Source organism: Pogona vitticeps, chromosome 1 (genome assembly GCF_051106095.1).
Source record: "Pogona vitticeps strain Pit_001003342236 chromosome 1, PviZW2.1, whole genome shotgun sequence".
NCBI classification, from domain to species: domain Eukaryota; kingdom Metazoa; phylum Chordata; class Lepidosauria; order Squamata; family Agamidae; genus Pogona; species Pogona vitticeps.
This window is the reverse complement of record NC_135783.1, coordinates 60,089,500-60,104,992: the sequence shown is the minus strand read 5'-3', so window position 1 is coordinate 60,104,992 and position 15,493 is coordinate 60,089,500. Positions and strand designations below refer to the sequence as shown.

Below are 15,493 nucleotides of genomic sequence, written 5' to 3'. Positions count from 1 at the left end.
TAAATGGTATACAGTGAATTATGTTTAAAGTCTGAAATTGTATACAAGGCACTTCATATTATAACAGTTCCATAAAGTCCATCTTGCATATGAATCTTGAGCAAATTGTAACTGATGGCAGCCTATTGTATTAGACAAACAAATGCTTTCATCTAACATGTGATATTCTGTCTGAGTCTGGTTGAGACAGTAATTTATACTTCAATCTCTGACAGAAATATATCTGTCTATGTAAGTTATAGAAATGGGTTAAATATTAAGTCTGGATTACATATCATCCATTCTAGCAATGTTAGCAGTCTAAGATGAATCTCCATATGCAAGTACAGTTTAAGCCAAGGATGATAATAAACTATTGCTGGACTCCCACACAAAGAGCTACTGGCTAATCCTAAATCTGTAGTTGTGTTTTGTTTTATTTAGCCTCTATGAAATGCATGTTGTGTTTCACTAGTAAGTTCTGTGATTCCCCTTTTCTATAAGGCAGCCATTTTGTGGCAGTTCCACTTTCTCAAAAGTTCAGATATATCCACGGGCTCAAACAGTGTGAGATTCCTGGGACAATTATTTGGCTTTAGTAAGAATTTAAATGATGTGTCTCAAAGGGCAGCAGTCAAATTATACAAACTACTTTCGTTATACAACATTTCAAAAGTTGCTTGGGATGTGGTGATGTACTAGTTGGCAACTCCACAGGGAAAAGGGTTATATACTATACATGTATAGTAGTGTTTTGTGACTTTGAAGAAAAATAATAATAATAATAATATAATTTATTGTCATTGTAAGTATATACACAGTATACCATACAACGAAATTCACAGACACCCAGAGACCAGACACATGCACACACATAACATTCCCCAAACACTCCCCACCCACTAGAAGTCCCCCACTAAAAATACAAACATCTACACCTCAGGCCAAGTAACACAGTCCAACTAATTATTCACTACTGGTGATCTTTAAGCTCATTATTAATTGCAATTATAGCTCTAGGATAAAAACTATTTAGAAAACGTGTGGTCCGAGTCTTAATTGTTCTATATCTTCTGCCAGACGGTAACAGTTCAAAAAAGTTATAAGCAGGATGGGAAGAGTCTCTCAGGATGCTGTGTGACTTCCTCAGACAGCGGGATGTGAAGATGTCATCCAGGGTTGGTAGCTGGAGCCCGATGATATTCTGGGCAATTTTAATGGTTCTCTGTAGAGCTTTTTTGTCCGCTACAGAGCTACTCCCAAACCATGCCAGAATGCCATAGGTTAGGACACTCTCAATGGTGCTACGGTAGTAGGACAGAAGTAAATGCTGTGATAAATTTAACTTCCCGAGCATTCTCAGGAAATACAGCCTCTTCTGTGCCTTCTTTATTAGCATGTTGGCATTTATAGTCCATGAGAGGTCCTCTGAGATGTAAGTACCCAGAAATTTAAAACTACCAACTCTCTCCACTTCCTCACCGTTTATGTACAGTGGTAAATGTACATTTCTCTTCCTCCTAAAATCAATTATGAGTTCTTTAGTTTTTTTGATGTTAAGTGTGAGATGATTTTCTTTACACCATAGTATCAATCTTTGTACTTCCTTTCTATAAGCAGACTCATTGTTCTTATTTATGAGTCCCACCACTGTCGTATCATCCGCAAATTTAATAATTGCATTGGTGTTATATAGTGGGGTGCAATCATGTGTGTACAGGGAATAGAGGAAGGGACTTAGCACGCAGCCCTGGGGAGCTCCTGTACTTAGTACCAGGGTAGAAGAATGGTGGGATCCCATCCTTACTGACTGTGGCCTATCTGTCAGAAAATCTTTTATCCACATGCAGATCTCCTGAGGTAATACCAGGTTGATCATTTTTAAAAACAACCTATTTGGTAGAATGGTGTTAAAAGCAGAGCTATAATCCACAAACAACAGCCTCGCATAAGTTCCCTGTTGTTCTAAGTGGCTCAATACAGTATGGAGTACGATGGACACAGCATCATCAGTAGATCTATTTCTCCTGTATGCAAATTGCCATGGATCCAAAGAAGGTGGAAGACTAGCCTTAATGTAATCCAGCACCAATCTCTCAAAACATTTCATAATAACAGATGTTAAAGCTACTGGTCTATAATCATTGGGAGATACCACAGCTGACTGCTTCGGGACTGGCACTATAATAGATGTCTTCAGGCAAGTGGGGACAGAACACTGCAACAAGGATAGATTGAAAATATCCGTAAAAACTCCAGCTAATTCTGCAGCACGGCCCCTAACAACTCGTCCCATGATTCCATCTGGTCCAGCTGCCTTTCGAATATTAATATTCTGGAAAGCGCGTCTCACATCTGAAATCTGCAGTACTAGTGGTTGTCTGTCGATGGTAGATTCTAGTGATGTATTTTATGTAGTCTATAATAAAAATTATCAACATGCAGTATTATATTTATCATGTTATAAGTTCTGATGAGAATTTAAATTGGAGGTGATACTTAAGAAAATTCTTATGGTACTTAAAAGCAGAAGCAAAACCAGTTCTCCATAATTGGCTGTCAAGGGGACCCACCACATTTGGGCATGTCAGAATACAGTGATTCTCCACAGCACTGTTGCCAGTGTAATTTTGTAAATAATAAACAACAACCGAAAACCAAATTGGCTGTTTTACTTTTCCTCCAATGGTTTGTCTTAACTTGCAGATGTTGTGAGATTTAAAAATCAAGGACTGCCAACAAAATCAACAGCACCAGTGGCTCCTCAAAGAAGACTCAGTGTTTAAAGTTTGTGAAAGTGTATAGAGTATGAGATAAAGGGTCTTTGTCAAATTCAAATCATCTTTCAAATACAAGAGATACAGGATGTATCTATAAACATATATAGTAGTAGTAGGCATCCTTCAGTCTCGAAAGACTATGGTATCGTGCTCTGTATGGAGGACTTGGAACAGCGTCTAGTGTGGCTGAGGAGGCCAATTCGAGAGTGACAATCCCTTCCACACTGGAGACAAATCCAATCTGTCCCCTGTCCAGCTCCCTGGTTTTGCTTCCTTTGTGACTTCCTCTTTGCCTCAGCCTGCTGGACAAGGGTCTCTTCGAATTGGGAGAGGCCGTGATGTACTGCCTGCCTCCAGGCTGAACGATCAGATGTCAGAGTTTCCCATCTGTTGAGGTCTATTCCTAAGGCCTTCAGATCCCGCTTGCAGATGTCCTTGTATCGCAGCTGTGGTCTCCCTCTGGGGCGATTTCCCTGCACTAATTCTCCATATAGGAGATCCTTTGGAATCCGACCATCAGCCATTCTCACAACGTGCCCAAGCCAGCATAGACGTCGCTGTTTCAGTAATGTATGCATGCTGAAAATTCCAGCTCGTTCTAGGACTACTCTATTTGGAACTCTGTCCTGCCAGGTGATACCAAAAATCCGTCGTAGGCAACGCATATGGAAGGTGTTCAGCTTCCTCTCCTGCCGGGCACAAAGTGTCCAGGACTCGCTGCAGTACAGGAGTGTGCTCAGGACACAGGCTCTATAGACCTGGATCTTGGTATGTGTTGTCAGTTTCTTATTGAGCCATACTCTCTTTGTGAGTCTAGAGAACATGGTGGCTGCTTTCCCAATGCGTTTATCCAGCTCGACATCTAGAGAGAGGGTGTCAGAGATGGTTGAGCCAAGGTACACAAAGTCATGAACAACCTCCAATTCTTGTGTGGAGATGGTAATAGAGGGAGGTGAGTCCACACCCTGGCCCATGACTTGTGTTTTCTTCAGGCTGATTGTTAGTCCAAAGTCTTGGCAGGCCTTGCTGAAACGGTTCATGAGTTGTTGGAGGTCTTCAGCAGAGTGGGCAACAATGGCTGCATCGTCTGCAAAGAGGAAGTCCCTCATGCATTTCAGTTGGACTTTGGTCTTCGCTCTCAATCTAGAGAGATTAAAGAGCTTTCCATCTGATCTAGTCCGGAGATAGACACCTTCTGTTGCAGTTCCAAAGGCATGCTTCAGCATGACAGCAAAAAAGATCCCAAAAAGTGTTGGTGCGAGGACACAGCCCTGTTTCACTCCGCTTCGGATGTCAAAGGGATCTGATGTTGAGCCGTCAAAAACTACAGTGCCTTTCATTCCATCGTGGAAGGACCTGATGATGTTAAGGAGACGAGGTGGACATCCAATCTTGGGAAGTATTTTGAAAAGGCCATCCCTGCTAACCAAGTCAAATGCTTTTGTAAGGTCTATGAAGGCCACTAAGAGTGGCTGTTGTTGTTCCCTGCATTTCTCCTGCAACTGTCGGAGGGAGAATACCATGTCAGTGGTGGATCTATTTGCTCGAAATCCACACTGTGATTCCGGATAGACTCTGTCTGCAAGCACCTGGAGCCTCTTCAGCACAACACGGGCAAGCAGCTTCCCTACAACGCTAAGAAGAGAGATACCACGGTAGTTATTGCAGTCACCCCTGTCACCTTTGTTCTTGTACAACGTGACAATGTTTGCGTCCTTCATGTCCTGTGGTACTCCACCTTCCCTCCAGCAGAGACAAAAGATTTCATACAGTTCGGTGATGATGATCTCCTTACCGCATTTCAGCACTTCAACAGGGATGTTGTCCCTTCCAGGTGCCTTGCCAGAGGTGAGGGAATCCAAGGCCGCATTTATTTCTGCTAGGGTTGGTTCGCTGTCCAGCTCTTCCAAGACAGGCAGGCACTCAATGTTATTTAATGCTTCTTCGGTTACTACATTCTTTCTGGAATATAGCTCGGAGTAGTGCTGCACCCAGCGTTCCATCTGCTGTGCTCGGTCCTGGATGATCACACCTGTAGTAGACTTTAAGGGAGCAGATTTCTTCTGTAATGGACCTAAGGCCTGCTTGATACCATCATACATTCCTTTGATGTTACCTGTGTCCGCTGCTATCTGTATCTGAGAGCAAAGCTGAAGCCAATAGTCATTGGAGCATCTCCTGGCAGCCTGTTGGACTTGGCTACGAGCGGCTCGAAGAGCTTGCAGGTTGTACTCGCTAGGACAGGCTTTGTATGCTGCTAGAGCTCTTCTCTTATCCTCAATGGCTGGCATTAACTCCTCCGAATGGGCTTCGAACCAGTCAGCCATCTTTCTGGTCTTCTTGCCGAAGGTGGACAAGGCGGTGTTGTAGACAGTGTTCTTGAAGTGTTCCCATCGTTCAGGTGCATTTACATTAGCTGGACCTGGAAGGGTTTCCTCGAGTGCTTGGGCAAATTCCTTCACTTTTCTTTGATCGCGAGTCTTGTTGATGTCAATACGTGGTCTTCCTTCCTTTTTCATGTGATACAATTTCTTTGTTCGCAGTTTTACTCTACTACACACCAGGGAGTGATCAGTATCGCAATCAGCACTCTGGTAGCTGCGTGTGATCGTAACACTAGGAAGGCTAGAACGTCTAGTGAGGATCAAATCGAGCTGATGCCAATGCTTGGATCTTGGATGTCTCCAGGAAACTCTGTGTTGCAGCTTCGTATTAAAGAATGTGTTGCTGACACAGAGACCATAGTAACAGCAAAACTCCAGTAAGCGTTGGCCATTTTCGTTCATCTTTCCAATGCCAAAACGGCCTAGACAAGTGGGCCAAGAATTGTGATCAGCACCAACTCTAGCATTAAAGTCTCCAAGAATGAACAGTGACTCTCTTTCAGGGACTTTTTTGATAGTAGCTGCCAGATCGTCGTAGAATTTGTCTTTCACTTCTGGAGTGGATGACAGTGTTGGTGCATATGCACTAATGAGGGTTACTGGTCCTGCTGATGAGTGGAGCTGCAGAGACAGGATTCTTTCACTCCCCACAGTGGGTGGAACAATGCATCTCAGGAGAGTGTTTCTGACTGCAAAGCCAACACCATATTCCCTGGTCTCATTCGATGGTTTTCCCTGCCAGAAGAATGAGAAGTTTTTTTCTTTGACAGATCCCGAGTCTGGCAGTCTTGTCTCTTGCAGGGCAACAATGTCCATCTGCAGTCTACTCAGTTCCATGTCAATGACAGCTGTCTTGCGCACATCGTCTATTTCTTGCAGGTCGTTAGGAAAGCCGTAGTCAGGAAAGCCAGGGGTCATTGTCCGTACATTCCAGGTGCCCAGCTTTAGGGCAGAAGTTTTCTTATGATTGTTGCATGGTGCACGGTTGTCGATCTGCTTGTCGGGTTTCACCCTAAACCCCACGCACCCCGTGAGGTTAACAGACCGTGGCGAGGTAGCACCTTACTGGCTGGGGGCTGCCCAGCTTAAGGCGGGCGGTATCTACCTAGTGAGGTGCAATGACCTCTCCCACCGTCAGAAGTAGCCCCTGGCGTCCTGCTCTACGCCAATTCAGCAGAGACTTATAACCGGTAACTGCTACTTCCCGTGTTGTTTCGACGCTGTATGCGAAGCTGGAGTGTCCTCTCCAGAGCACGAAGCCTGGGTAAAATAGTATGGAGGATAGGCTGTTACCCAAGCAGCAAATCCCCCCTCTCCACGTTGCTGAAATGGTCCAGTGGAAAGGCAAGAGCCAATACAACTGGTTCCAGCAACGTCGCAGGAGTTGGCAGAGTGAAAGAAAATGCCTCCGGGACTCCGGCTCCGGATTTTGCCTCGAGGTTATATCCTGAAGCCCTTTCCATAAGTGGATATAGCCACAAGGCAGTGGAGGTTAAAATTTGGAGTTTTCCTTCTCCTAGATGGGCTGCCTTCCAGGGCTGACGAGTCCCACCTACCCGGCCTGCTCTCTTTTACCAAATTAAGTAAGAGATAGGATTAGGGAATTTCATGTGACACACTCTCTTCCTCATTCTCTTTTTAAAGCTGAAATTCTGCCCTCCTTCAGGACATCCATATTCAGCATATTGGGGTTGGAGATAGAGTTAGAGTATTTCGCGCGCCGTTAGGCGCGCGGTCCAATAAAATCAGGATTCAAACTACTAGGCCCTCCCACTAGACCATGTGATGAGCCAGAACAAAGAGACAGGAAAAAAACAGACTTCTCCACAAAAAGCCTACCTTTCGCGTCCTTCCCAGCCAAAACCCTTAAGGAAAATGGAAACAGGCTCCAGTAAAATCAGGATTCAAACTACTAGGCCCTCCCACTAGACCATGTGATGAGCCAGAACAAAGAGACAGGAAAAAAACAGACTTCTCCACAAAAAGCCTACCTTTCGCGTCCTTCCCAGCCAGAACCCTTAAGGAAAATGGAAACAGGCTCCAGTAAAATCAGGATTCAAACTACTAGGCCCTCCCACTAGACCATGTGATGAGCCAGAACAAAGAGACAGGAAAAAACAGACTTCTCCACAAAAAGCCTACCTTTCGCGTCCTTCCCAGCCAAAACCCTTAAGGAAAATGGAAACAGGCTCCAGTAAAATCAGGATTCAAACTACTAGGCCCTCCCACTAGACCATGTGATGAGCCAGAACAAAGAGACAGGAAAAAAACAGACTTCTCCACAAAAAGCCTACCTTTCGCGTCCTTCCCAGCCAGAACCCTTAAGGAAAATGGAAACAGGCTCCAGTAAAATCAGGATTCAAACTACTAGGCCCTCCCACTAGACCATGTGATGAGCCAGAACAAAGAGACAGGAAAAAACAGACTTCTCCACAAAAAGCCTACCTTTCGCGTCCTTCCCAGCCAAAACCCTTAAGGAAAATGGAAACAGGCTCCAGTAAAATCAGGATTCAAACTACTAGGCCCTCCCACTAGACCATGTGATGAGCCAGAACAAAGAGACAGGAAAAAAACAGACTTCTCCACAAAAAGCCTACCTTTCGCGTCCTTCCCAGCCAGAACCCTTAAGGAAAATGGAAACAGGCTCCAGTAAAATCAGGATTCAAACTACTAGGCCCTCCCACTAGACCATGTGATGAGCCAGAACAAAGAGACAGGAAAAAAACAGACTTCTCCACAAAAAGCCTACCTTTCGCGTCCTTCCCAGCCAGAACCCTTAAGGAAAATGGAAACAGGCTCCAGTAAAATCAGGATTCAAACTACTAGGCCCTCCCACTAGACCATGTGATGAGCCAGAACAAAGAGACAGGAAAAAACAGACTTCTCCACAAAAAGCCTACCTTTCGCGTCCTTCCCAGCCAAAACCCTTAAGGAAAATGGAAACAGGCTCCAATAAAATCAGGATTCAAACTACTAGGCCCTCCCACTAGACCATGTGATGAGCCAGAACAAAGAGACAGGAAAAAAACAGACTTCTCCACAAAAAGCCTACCTTTCGCGTCCTTCCCAGCCAGAACCCTTAAGGAAAATGGAAACAGGCTCCAGTAAAATCAGGATTCAAACTACTAGGCCCTCCCACTAGACCATGTGATGAGCCAGAACAAAGAGACAGGAAAAAACAGACTTCTCCACAAAAAGCCTACCTTTCGCGTCCTTCCCAGCCAAAACCCTTAAGGAAAATGGAAACAGGCTCCAGTAAAATCAGGATTCAAACTACTAGGCCCTCCCACTAGACCATGTGATGAGCCAGAACAAAGAGACAGGAAAAAAACAGACTTCTCCACAAAAAGCCTACCTTTCGCGTCCTTCCCAGCCAGAACCCTTAAGGAAAATGGAAACAGGCTCCAGTAAAATCAGGATTCAAACTACTAGGCCCTCCCACTAGACCATGTGATGAGCCAGAACAAAGAGACAGGAAAAAACAGACTTCTCCACAAAAAGCCTACCTTTCGCGTCCTTCCCAGCCAGAACCCTTAAGGAAAATGGAAACAGGCTCCAGTAAAATCAGGATTCAAACTACTAGGCCCTCCCACTAGACCATGTGATGAGCCAGAACAAAGAGACAGGAAAAAAACAGACTTCTCCACAAAAAGCCTACCTTTCGCGTCCTTCCCAGCCAGAACCCTTAAGGAAAATGGAAACAGGCTCCAGTAAAATCAGGATTCAAACTACTAGGCCCTCCCACTAGACCATGTGATGAGCCAGAACAAAGAGACAGGAAAAAACAGACTTCTCCACAAAAAGCCTACCTTTCGCGTCCTTCCCAGCCAGAACCCTTAAGGAAAATGGAAACAGGCTCCAGTAAAATCAGGATTCAAACTACTAGGCCCTCCCACTAGACCATGTGATGAGCCAGAACAAAGAGACAGGAAAAAAACAGACTTCTCCACAAAAAGCCTACCTTTCGCGTCCTTCCCAGCCAGAACCCTTAAGGAAAATGGAAACAGGCTCCAGTAAAATCAGGATTCAAACTACTAGGCCCTCCCACTAGACCATGTGATGAGCCAGAACAAAGAGACAGGAAAAAACAGACTTCTCCACAAAAAGCCTACCTTTCGCGTCCTTCCCAGCCAGAACCCTTAAGGAAAATGGAAACAGGCTCCAGTAAAATCAGGATTCAAACTACTAGGCCCTCCCACTAGACCATGTGATGAGCCAGAACAAAGAGACAGGAAAAAACAGACTTCTCCACAAAAAGCCTACCTTTCGCGTCCTTCCCAGCCAGAACCCTTAAGGAAAATGGAAACAGGCTCCAGTAAAATCAGGATTCAAACTACTAGGCCCTCCCACTAGACCATGTGATGAGCCAGAACAAAGAGACAGGAAAAAACAGACTTCTCCACAAAAAGCCTACCTTTCGCGTCCTTCCCAGCCAGAACCCTTAAGGAAAATGGAAACAGGCTCCAGTAAAATCAGGATTCAAACTACTAGGCCCTCCCACTAGACCATGTGATGAGCCAGAACAAAGAGACAGGAAAAAAACAGACTTCTCCACAAAAAGCCTACCTTTCGCGTCCTTCCCAGCCAGAACCCTTAAGGAAAATGGAAACAGGCTCCAGTAAAATCAGGATTCAAACTACTAGGCCCTCCCACTAGACCATGTGATGAGCCAGAACAAAGAGACAGGAAAAAACAGACTTCTCCACAAAAAGCCTACCTTTCGCGTCCTTCCCAGCCAGAACCCTTAAGGAAAATGGAAACAGGCTCCAGTAAAATCAGGATTCAAACTACTAGGCCCTCCCACTAGACCATGTGATGAGCCAGAACAAAGAGACAGGAAAAAAACAGACTTCTCCACAAAAAGCCTACCTTTCGCGTCCTTCCCAGCCAGAACCCTTAAGGAAAATGGAAACAGGCTCCAGTAAAATCAGGATTCAAACTACTAGGCCCTCCCACTAGACCATGTGATGAGCCAGAACAAAGAGACAGGAAAAAACAGACTTCTCCACAAAAAGCCTACCTTTCGCGTCCTTCCCAGCCAGAACCCTTAAGGAAAATGGAAACAGGCTCCAGTAAAATCAGGATTCAAACTACTAGGCCCTCCCACTAGACCATGTGATGAGCCAGAACAAAGAGACAGGAAAAAACAGACTTCTCCACAAAAAGCCTACCTTTCGCGTCCTTCCCAGCCAGAACCCTTAAGGAAAATGGAAACAGGCTCCAGTAAAATCAGGATTCAAACTACTAGGCCCTCCCACTAGACCATGTGATGAGCCAGAACAAAGAGACAGGAAAAAACAGACTTCTCCACAAAAAGCCTACCTTTCGCGTCCTTCCCAGCCAGAACCCTTAAGGAAAATGGAAACAGGCTCCAGTAAAATCAGGATTCAAACTACTAGGCCCTCCCACTAGACCATGTGATGAGCCAGAACAAAGAGACAGGAAAAAAACAGACTTCTCCACAAAAAGCCTACCTTTCGCGTCCTTCCCAGCCAGAACCCTTAAGGAAGATGGAAACAGGCTCCAGTAAAATCAGGATTCAAACTACTAGGCCCTCCCACTAGACCATGTGATGAGCCAGAACAAAGAGACAGGAAAAAACAGACTTCTCCACAAAAAGCCTACCTTTCGCGTCCTTCCCAGCCAGAACCCTTAAGGAAAATGGAAACAGGCTCCAGTAAAATCAGGATTCAAACTACTAGGCCCTCCCACTAGACCATGTGATGAGCCAGAACAAAGAGACAGGAAAAAACAGACTTCTCCACAAAAAGCCTACCTTTCGCGTCCTTCCCAGCCAGAACCCTTAAGGAAAATGGAAACAGGCTCCAGTAAAATCAGGATTCAAACTACTAGGCCCTCCCACTAGACCATGTGATGAGCCAGAACAAAGAGACAGGAAAAAACAGACTTCTCCACAAAAAGCCTACCTTTCGCGTCCTTCCCAGCCAGAACCCTTAAGGAAAATGGAAACAGGCTCCAGTAAAATCAGGATTCAAACTACTAGGCCCTCCCACTAGACCATGTGATGAGCCAGAACAAAGAGACAGGAAAAAACAGACTTCTCCACAAAAAGCCTACCTTTCGCGTCCTTCCCAGCCAGAACCCTTAAGGAAAATGGAAACAGGCTCCAGTAAAATCAGGATTCAAACTACTAGGCCCTCCCACTAGACCATGTGATGAGCCAGAACAAAGAGACAGGAAAAAACAGACTTCTCCACAAAAAGCCTACCTTTCGCCTCCTTCCCAGCCAAAACCCTTAAGGAAAATGGACACAGGCTCCAGTAAAATCAGGATTCAAACTACTAGGCCCTCCCACTAGACCATGTGATGAGCCAGAACAAAGAGACAGGAAAAAACAGACTTCTCCACAAAAAGCCTACCTTTCGCGTCCTTCCCAGCCAAAACCCTTAAGGAAAATGGACACAGGCTCCAGTAAAATCAGGATTCAAACTACTAGGCCCTCCCACTAGACCATGTGATGAGCCAGAACAAAGAGACAGGAAAAAACAGACTTCTCCACAAAAAGCCTACCTTTCGCCTCCTTCCCAGCCAAAACCCTTAAGGAAAATGGACACAGGCTCCAGTAAAATCAGGATTCAAACTACTAGGCCCTCCCACTAGACCATGTGATGAGCCAGAACAAAGAGACAGGAAAAAACAGACTTCTCCACAAAAAGCCTACCTTTCGCGTCCTTCCCAGCCAAAACCCTTAAGGAAAATGGACACAGGCTCCAGTAAAATCAGGATTCAAACTACTAGGCCCTCCCACTAGACCATGTGATGAGCCAGAACAAAGAGACAGGAAAAAACAGACTTCTCCACAAAAAGCCTACCTTTCGCCTCCTTCCCAGCCAAAACCCTTAAGGAAAATGGACACAGGCTCCAGTAAAATCAGGATTCAAACTACTAGGCCCTCCCACTAGACCATGTGATGAGCCAGAACAAAGAGACAGGAAAAAACAGACTTCTCCACAAAAAGCCTACCTTTCGCGTCCTTCCCAGCCGAAACCCTTAAGGAAAATGGACACAGGCTCCAGTAAAATCAGGATTCAAACTACTAGGCCCTCCCACTAGACCATGTGATGAGCCAGAACAAAGAGACAGGAAAAAACAGACTTCTCCACAAAAAGCCTACCTTTCGCGTCCTTCCCAGCCGAAACCCTTAAGGAACCCTTATGGTGAAATAAAGAGTATAAGGTGCAACAAAGTCTGCTGTCAAAATCATTCTCTTTAAGTGGTTTTGATATGGCTGTCCTACTGTGATATACAACACCCAGAATCTGATTACTTGAGCCCAGTGGACTAAGTCCAACAGTGTAGATATCAGTGGCAAACTGCTGCAACTTGAGAAATCAGCAATAAGAAATATGACCTTTCACTACTTAACAGTAGGCAACTTGCAAATTAAATTTATGTTGTTGCACTTACACAGGCATAACTAAAGAATAAAATCTGGCCATCAAGTCATAAAGATGACATAAGATAATACTGATTTTGGTCAAATGGGGTGTAGCAATCAAATATACTAAATAAATATATTTGATGGAAACTCTTTTGAATTGGCGTCAAAATCCCTTGTTTATGCCCTACCCTATTTCCCGGAAAATAAGACCTAACTTGAAAATGTGCCCTAGTATGATTTTTCAGGATGCTCGCAATAAAAACCCTACCCACAAAATAAGCCCCAGTTAAGTGAAACCCCGCCGTCCACCATTGTGCAGCAACCAGAAGAAGATGACATGACTGCATTTGAATAAATATAGATTTTTGTAAATGGAAAAAATTAAAGCATCCCGTGAAAATAAGCCCTAATACGTTTTTTGGAGCAAAAATTAATATAAGACCCTGTCTTATTTTCAGGGAAACACGGTACATGCAGCAAAAGAGAAAGAGACACTGCCCATGTAAATGAACTAGGGTAAAGATCAGAACTACACTTGACATAATTCTTCATCTTTTAATTTATCATATATGTATGCAACAGGCACTATATTCCAATTTTCACAATGTCTGACTCAATTCGAAGTAATTGTTTCTTAATGTTGGAACATCACTGCTGCCTTCCCCCCATTAACAGGAATAAGAACAAGATATTCTAATTACATGCATTCTTTAAAGGTTGAAACTGTTGGTAATTAAAACAGATGTTTATTCCTGACAATATGACAAGAGATGGCAAAGTATGGGTGTTACTTGAATACAATAGGACATGTACTCAGGACTGTGGAAGCCAATGCAACTCAAGTTCTAATCAGACATCACATTAGTGAGGCTTTAATCCACTCACTGCCCTAGAAACCAGCACATGCCCTCTATAATGCGCTTGTCTGATGTCACTGCCAGTTAGAATACTTGAATCCAATTATGCATCAGAGATGCTTGTTACTTGCGCATACTATTTAAAAAAGGTCAGATCCTATCATTCACTCCACACCTAGGTTTTTAATGCTGGCAAATAAAAACTGGATGACCTCTTTTGTCCTCAAATAATTTATCTTGAAGTTATTCCAAGGCAGAATAATGTGCAAAATAATGCTAGATAGAACTGCTGGATAAAGAAATATACAACAAAGAAATTTATCAATAATAGCGGTTCATTTATCATGAAACAGAAACTACCCTCTATAATTTCTGCTTGCCCTTTCTTTAGAGAAGGGACCGTAACAAAACAGACTTTGAACCAAGTTGGTGACTTTCAGTCAAGTTCTCGCATACATGTGAGAAAGATTCGTAATTTGGGAAACCCTAAGTAAAAAGACTTACATGAGAAAATTTGTTTGGTGAATCCTTGCCACTGCTCTCTTTCTGTAAAGCCCGGTCTTTATAGGAACTCAAGACTTTGGTTGATGGTGCATGCCACTTGGTTTCTGCCATAAATAATTATGTGTTTTAATTTCTATATACACAAAACATACTACAGAAGGAAAAAAAGGCTCACAGCTTAATGCTATATGCATCAGGTTAGAAACAGTGTTGTTTCTTGGAAATGTCACTAACAGAAAATTTTGTCTTGCCCTTCACTCTTCAGATGTAATTAAATTTAGATAATATGTTGGTTAAAATCTATTAAAGTTATGGGTGAGAGGAATAGATGTTTATGTATCTTCTAGCTATATCTTCTCTATGGAACATGAATGCAAGCAGAATGCAAGACCAATATGCACATCCTTACTCTATTTGTAAGCACCTGTTCAGAGTGCAAGGAAGCAAAGAAAAGTACTTAACAGTGGCAGAGATGCATGGTTTTGTTTGAAATAAAATATCCAGTGATTTTCAGAAATAAATATTTATAAAGGAAAAAATCATTTCCATCTCAAATCAAATAAGTTGTGGAATCCTTAAATAGTGAGAGTAGGGATGGACTGGACATGGGCTAACAAACTAAAACTTAATCTGAACAAGAATTTTTTTTTCTTGGCTGAGAAGATTGCTGAGGTCCATTTAAGCCAACACTGGTTAGGAAATAATGAAATTCACTGTTTGAAGGTGTTCCTAAACCAGTGGCGGCAAATCTTTTTGGGCCTGAGTGGCCAAACTTGGGGGGGAGAGAAAACTCAGCAGGCAGTGTGCCGCGGTGGCTGCAGAACCGGAAGTGGTGGCAGAAGGGGGAATCCCAGGCACGGAGGTGCCTCAAGACCCCACTCCAGATCTGCCACCAGCACCAGTTGCTCCAGATCCTGGACCGCTGCCTGCTGAAGTGCCAGCACTGTGGCTGCAGCCACCGCCTGAAGTTTGGCTGCCAGGGGGAATAGCGATCCAGCGACTTATGGCTCGTTTGCCCGCAGAATGGGCTCTGTGTGCAAGCTGTGGCACGCATGACATAGGTTCGCCATTGCTGTCCTATACAGTACTAAGCTTTGCTCCTCGATGCTCAGGTGGAATCTGTATTTTGGAACACTGCTTTATCTTAAGTTTATACAGCTCTGACAACGGTCACTCATTGCTTTAGACTGGACTACTGTGGTGCCCTTAACATGGGCTATGCTGAAAATCCTCAGGAAACTTTAGCAGCAAGAATTCTGAATGGCCATATTTACAAGGAGCACATTACTCCATTGTTGTACCATTTGCACTAGGTAGCCAGTCAATTTTTCGCCATAATTCAGATTATGAAAGTACTAAACATTTATTACAGACTATGTAAAAGGACTATATATATATCTCAACATGAAGCAATCTAGCCACTATGACAGATAGTATTGCTCTCTTGCACATCATACTAGCTTCTGTGTTGTGATGAGGTTACACTAGAGGAGTGTTTCTACTACTGCACCTAAAGCATGGACTCTCTTATTCTGAGAAAGCCATCTTATTCCTTTGGGGTTGTTTTTCTTTTTTAACTAACAAAGC

At 43.8% G+C, this 15,493-nt stretch overlaps 2 protein-coding genes across 4 annotated transcripts in view; both read right to left on the bottom strand.

Moving 5' to 3' along the window:
* The window catches only part of LOC144585886 (uncharacterized), a 398,554-nt gene extending 392,050 nt beyond the window's left edge, over positions 1-6,504 (bottom strand). The window contains exon 1 of the mRNA XM_078383153.1: positions 6,399-6,504. The gene's annotated coding sequence lies outside the window, so the exon portion shown is untranslated. The remainder of the gene's footprint in view (positions 1-6,398) is intronic.
* Positions 1-15,493, bottom strand: part of SIPA1L2 (signal induced proliferation associated 1 like 2) — a 113,722-nt gene that overhangs the window by 24,189 nt on the left and 74,040 nt on the right. For all 3 annotated transcript variants that reach the window (XM_020786762.3, XM_020786769.3, XM_072993480.2), the window contains exon 12: positions 13,907-14,010. In XM_020786762.3, the coding sequence (XP_020642421.3) occupies positions 13,907-14,010 (104 nt within the window). The remainder of the gene's footprint in view (positions 1-13,906; positions 14,011-15,493) is intronic.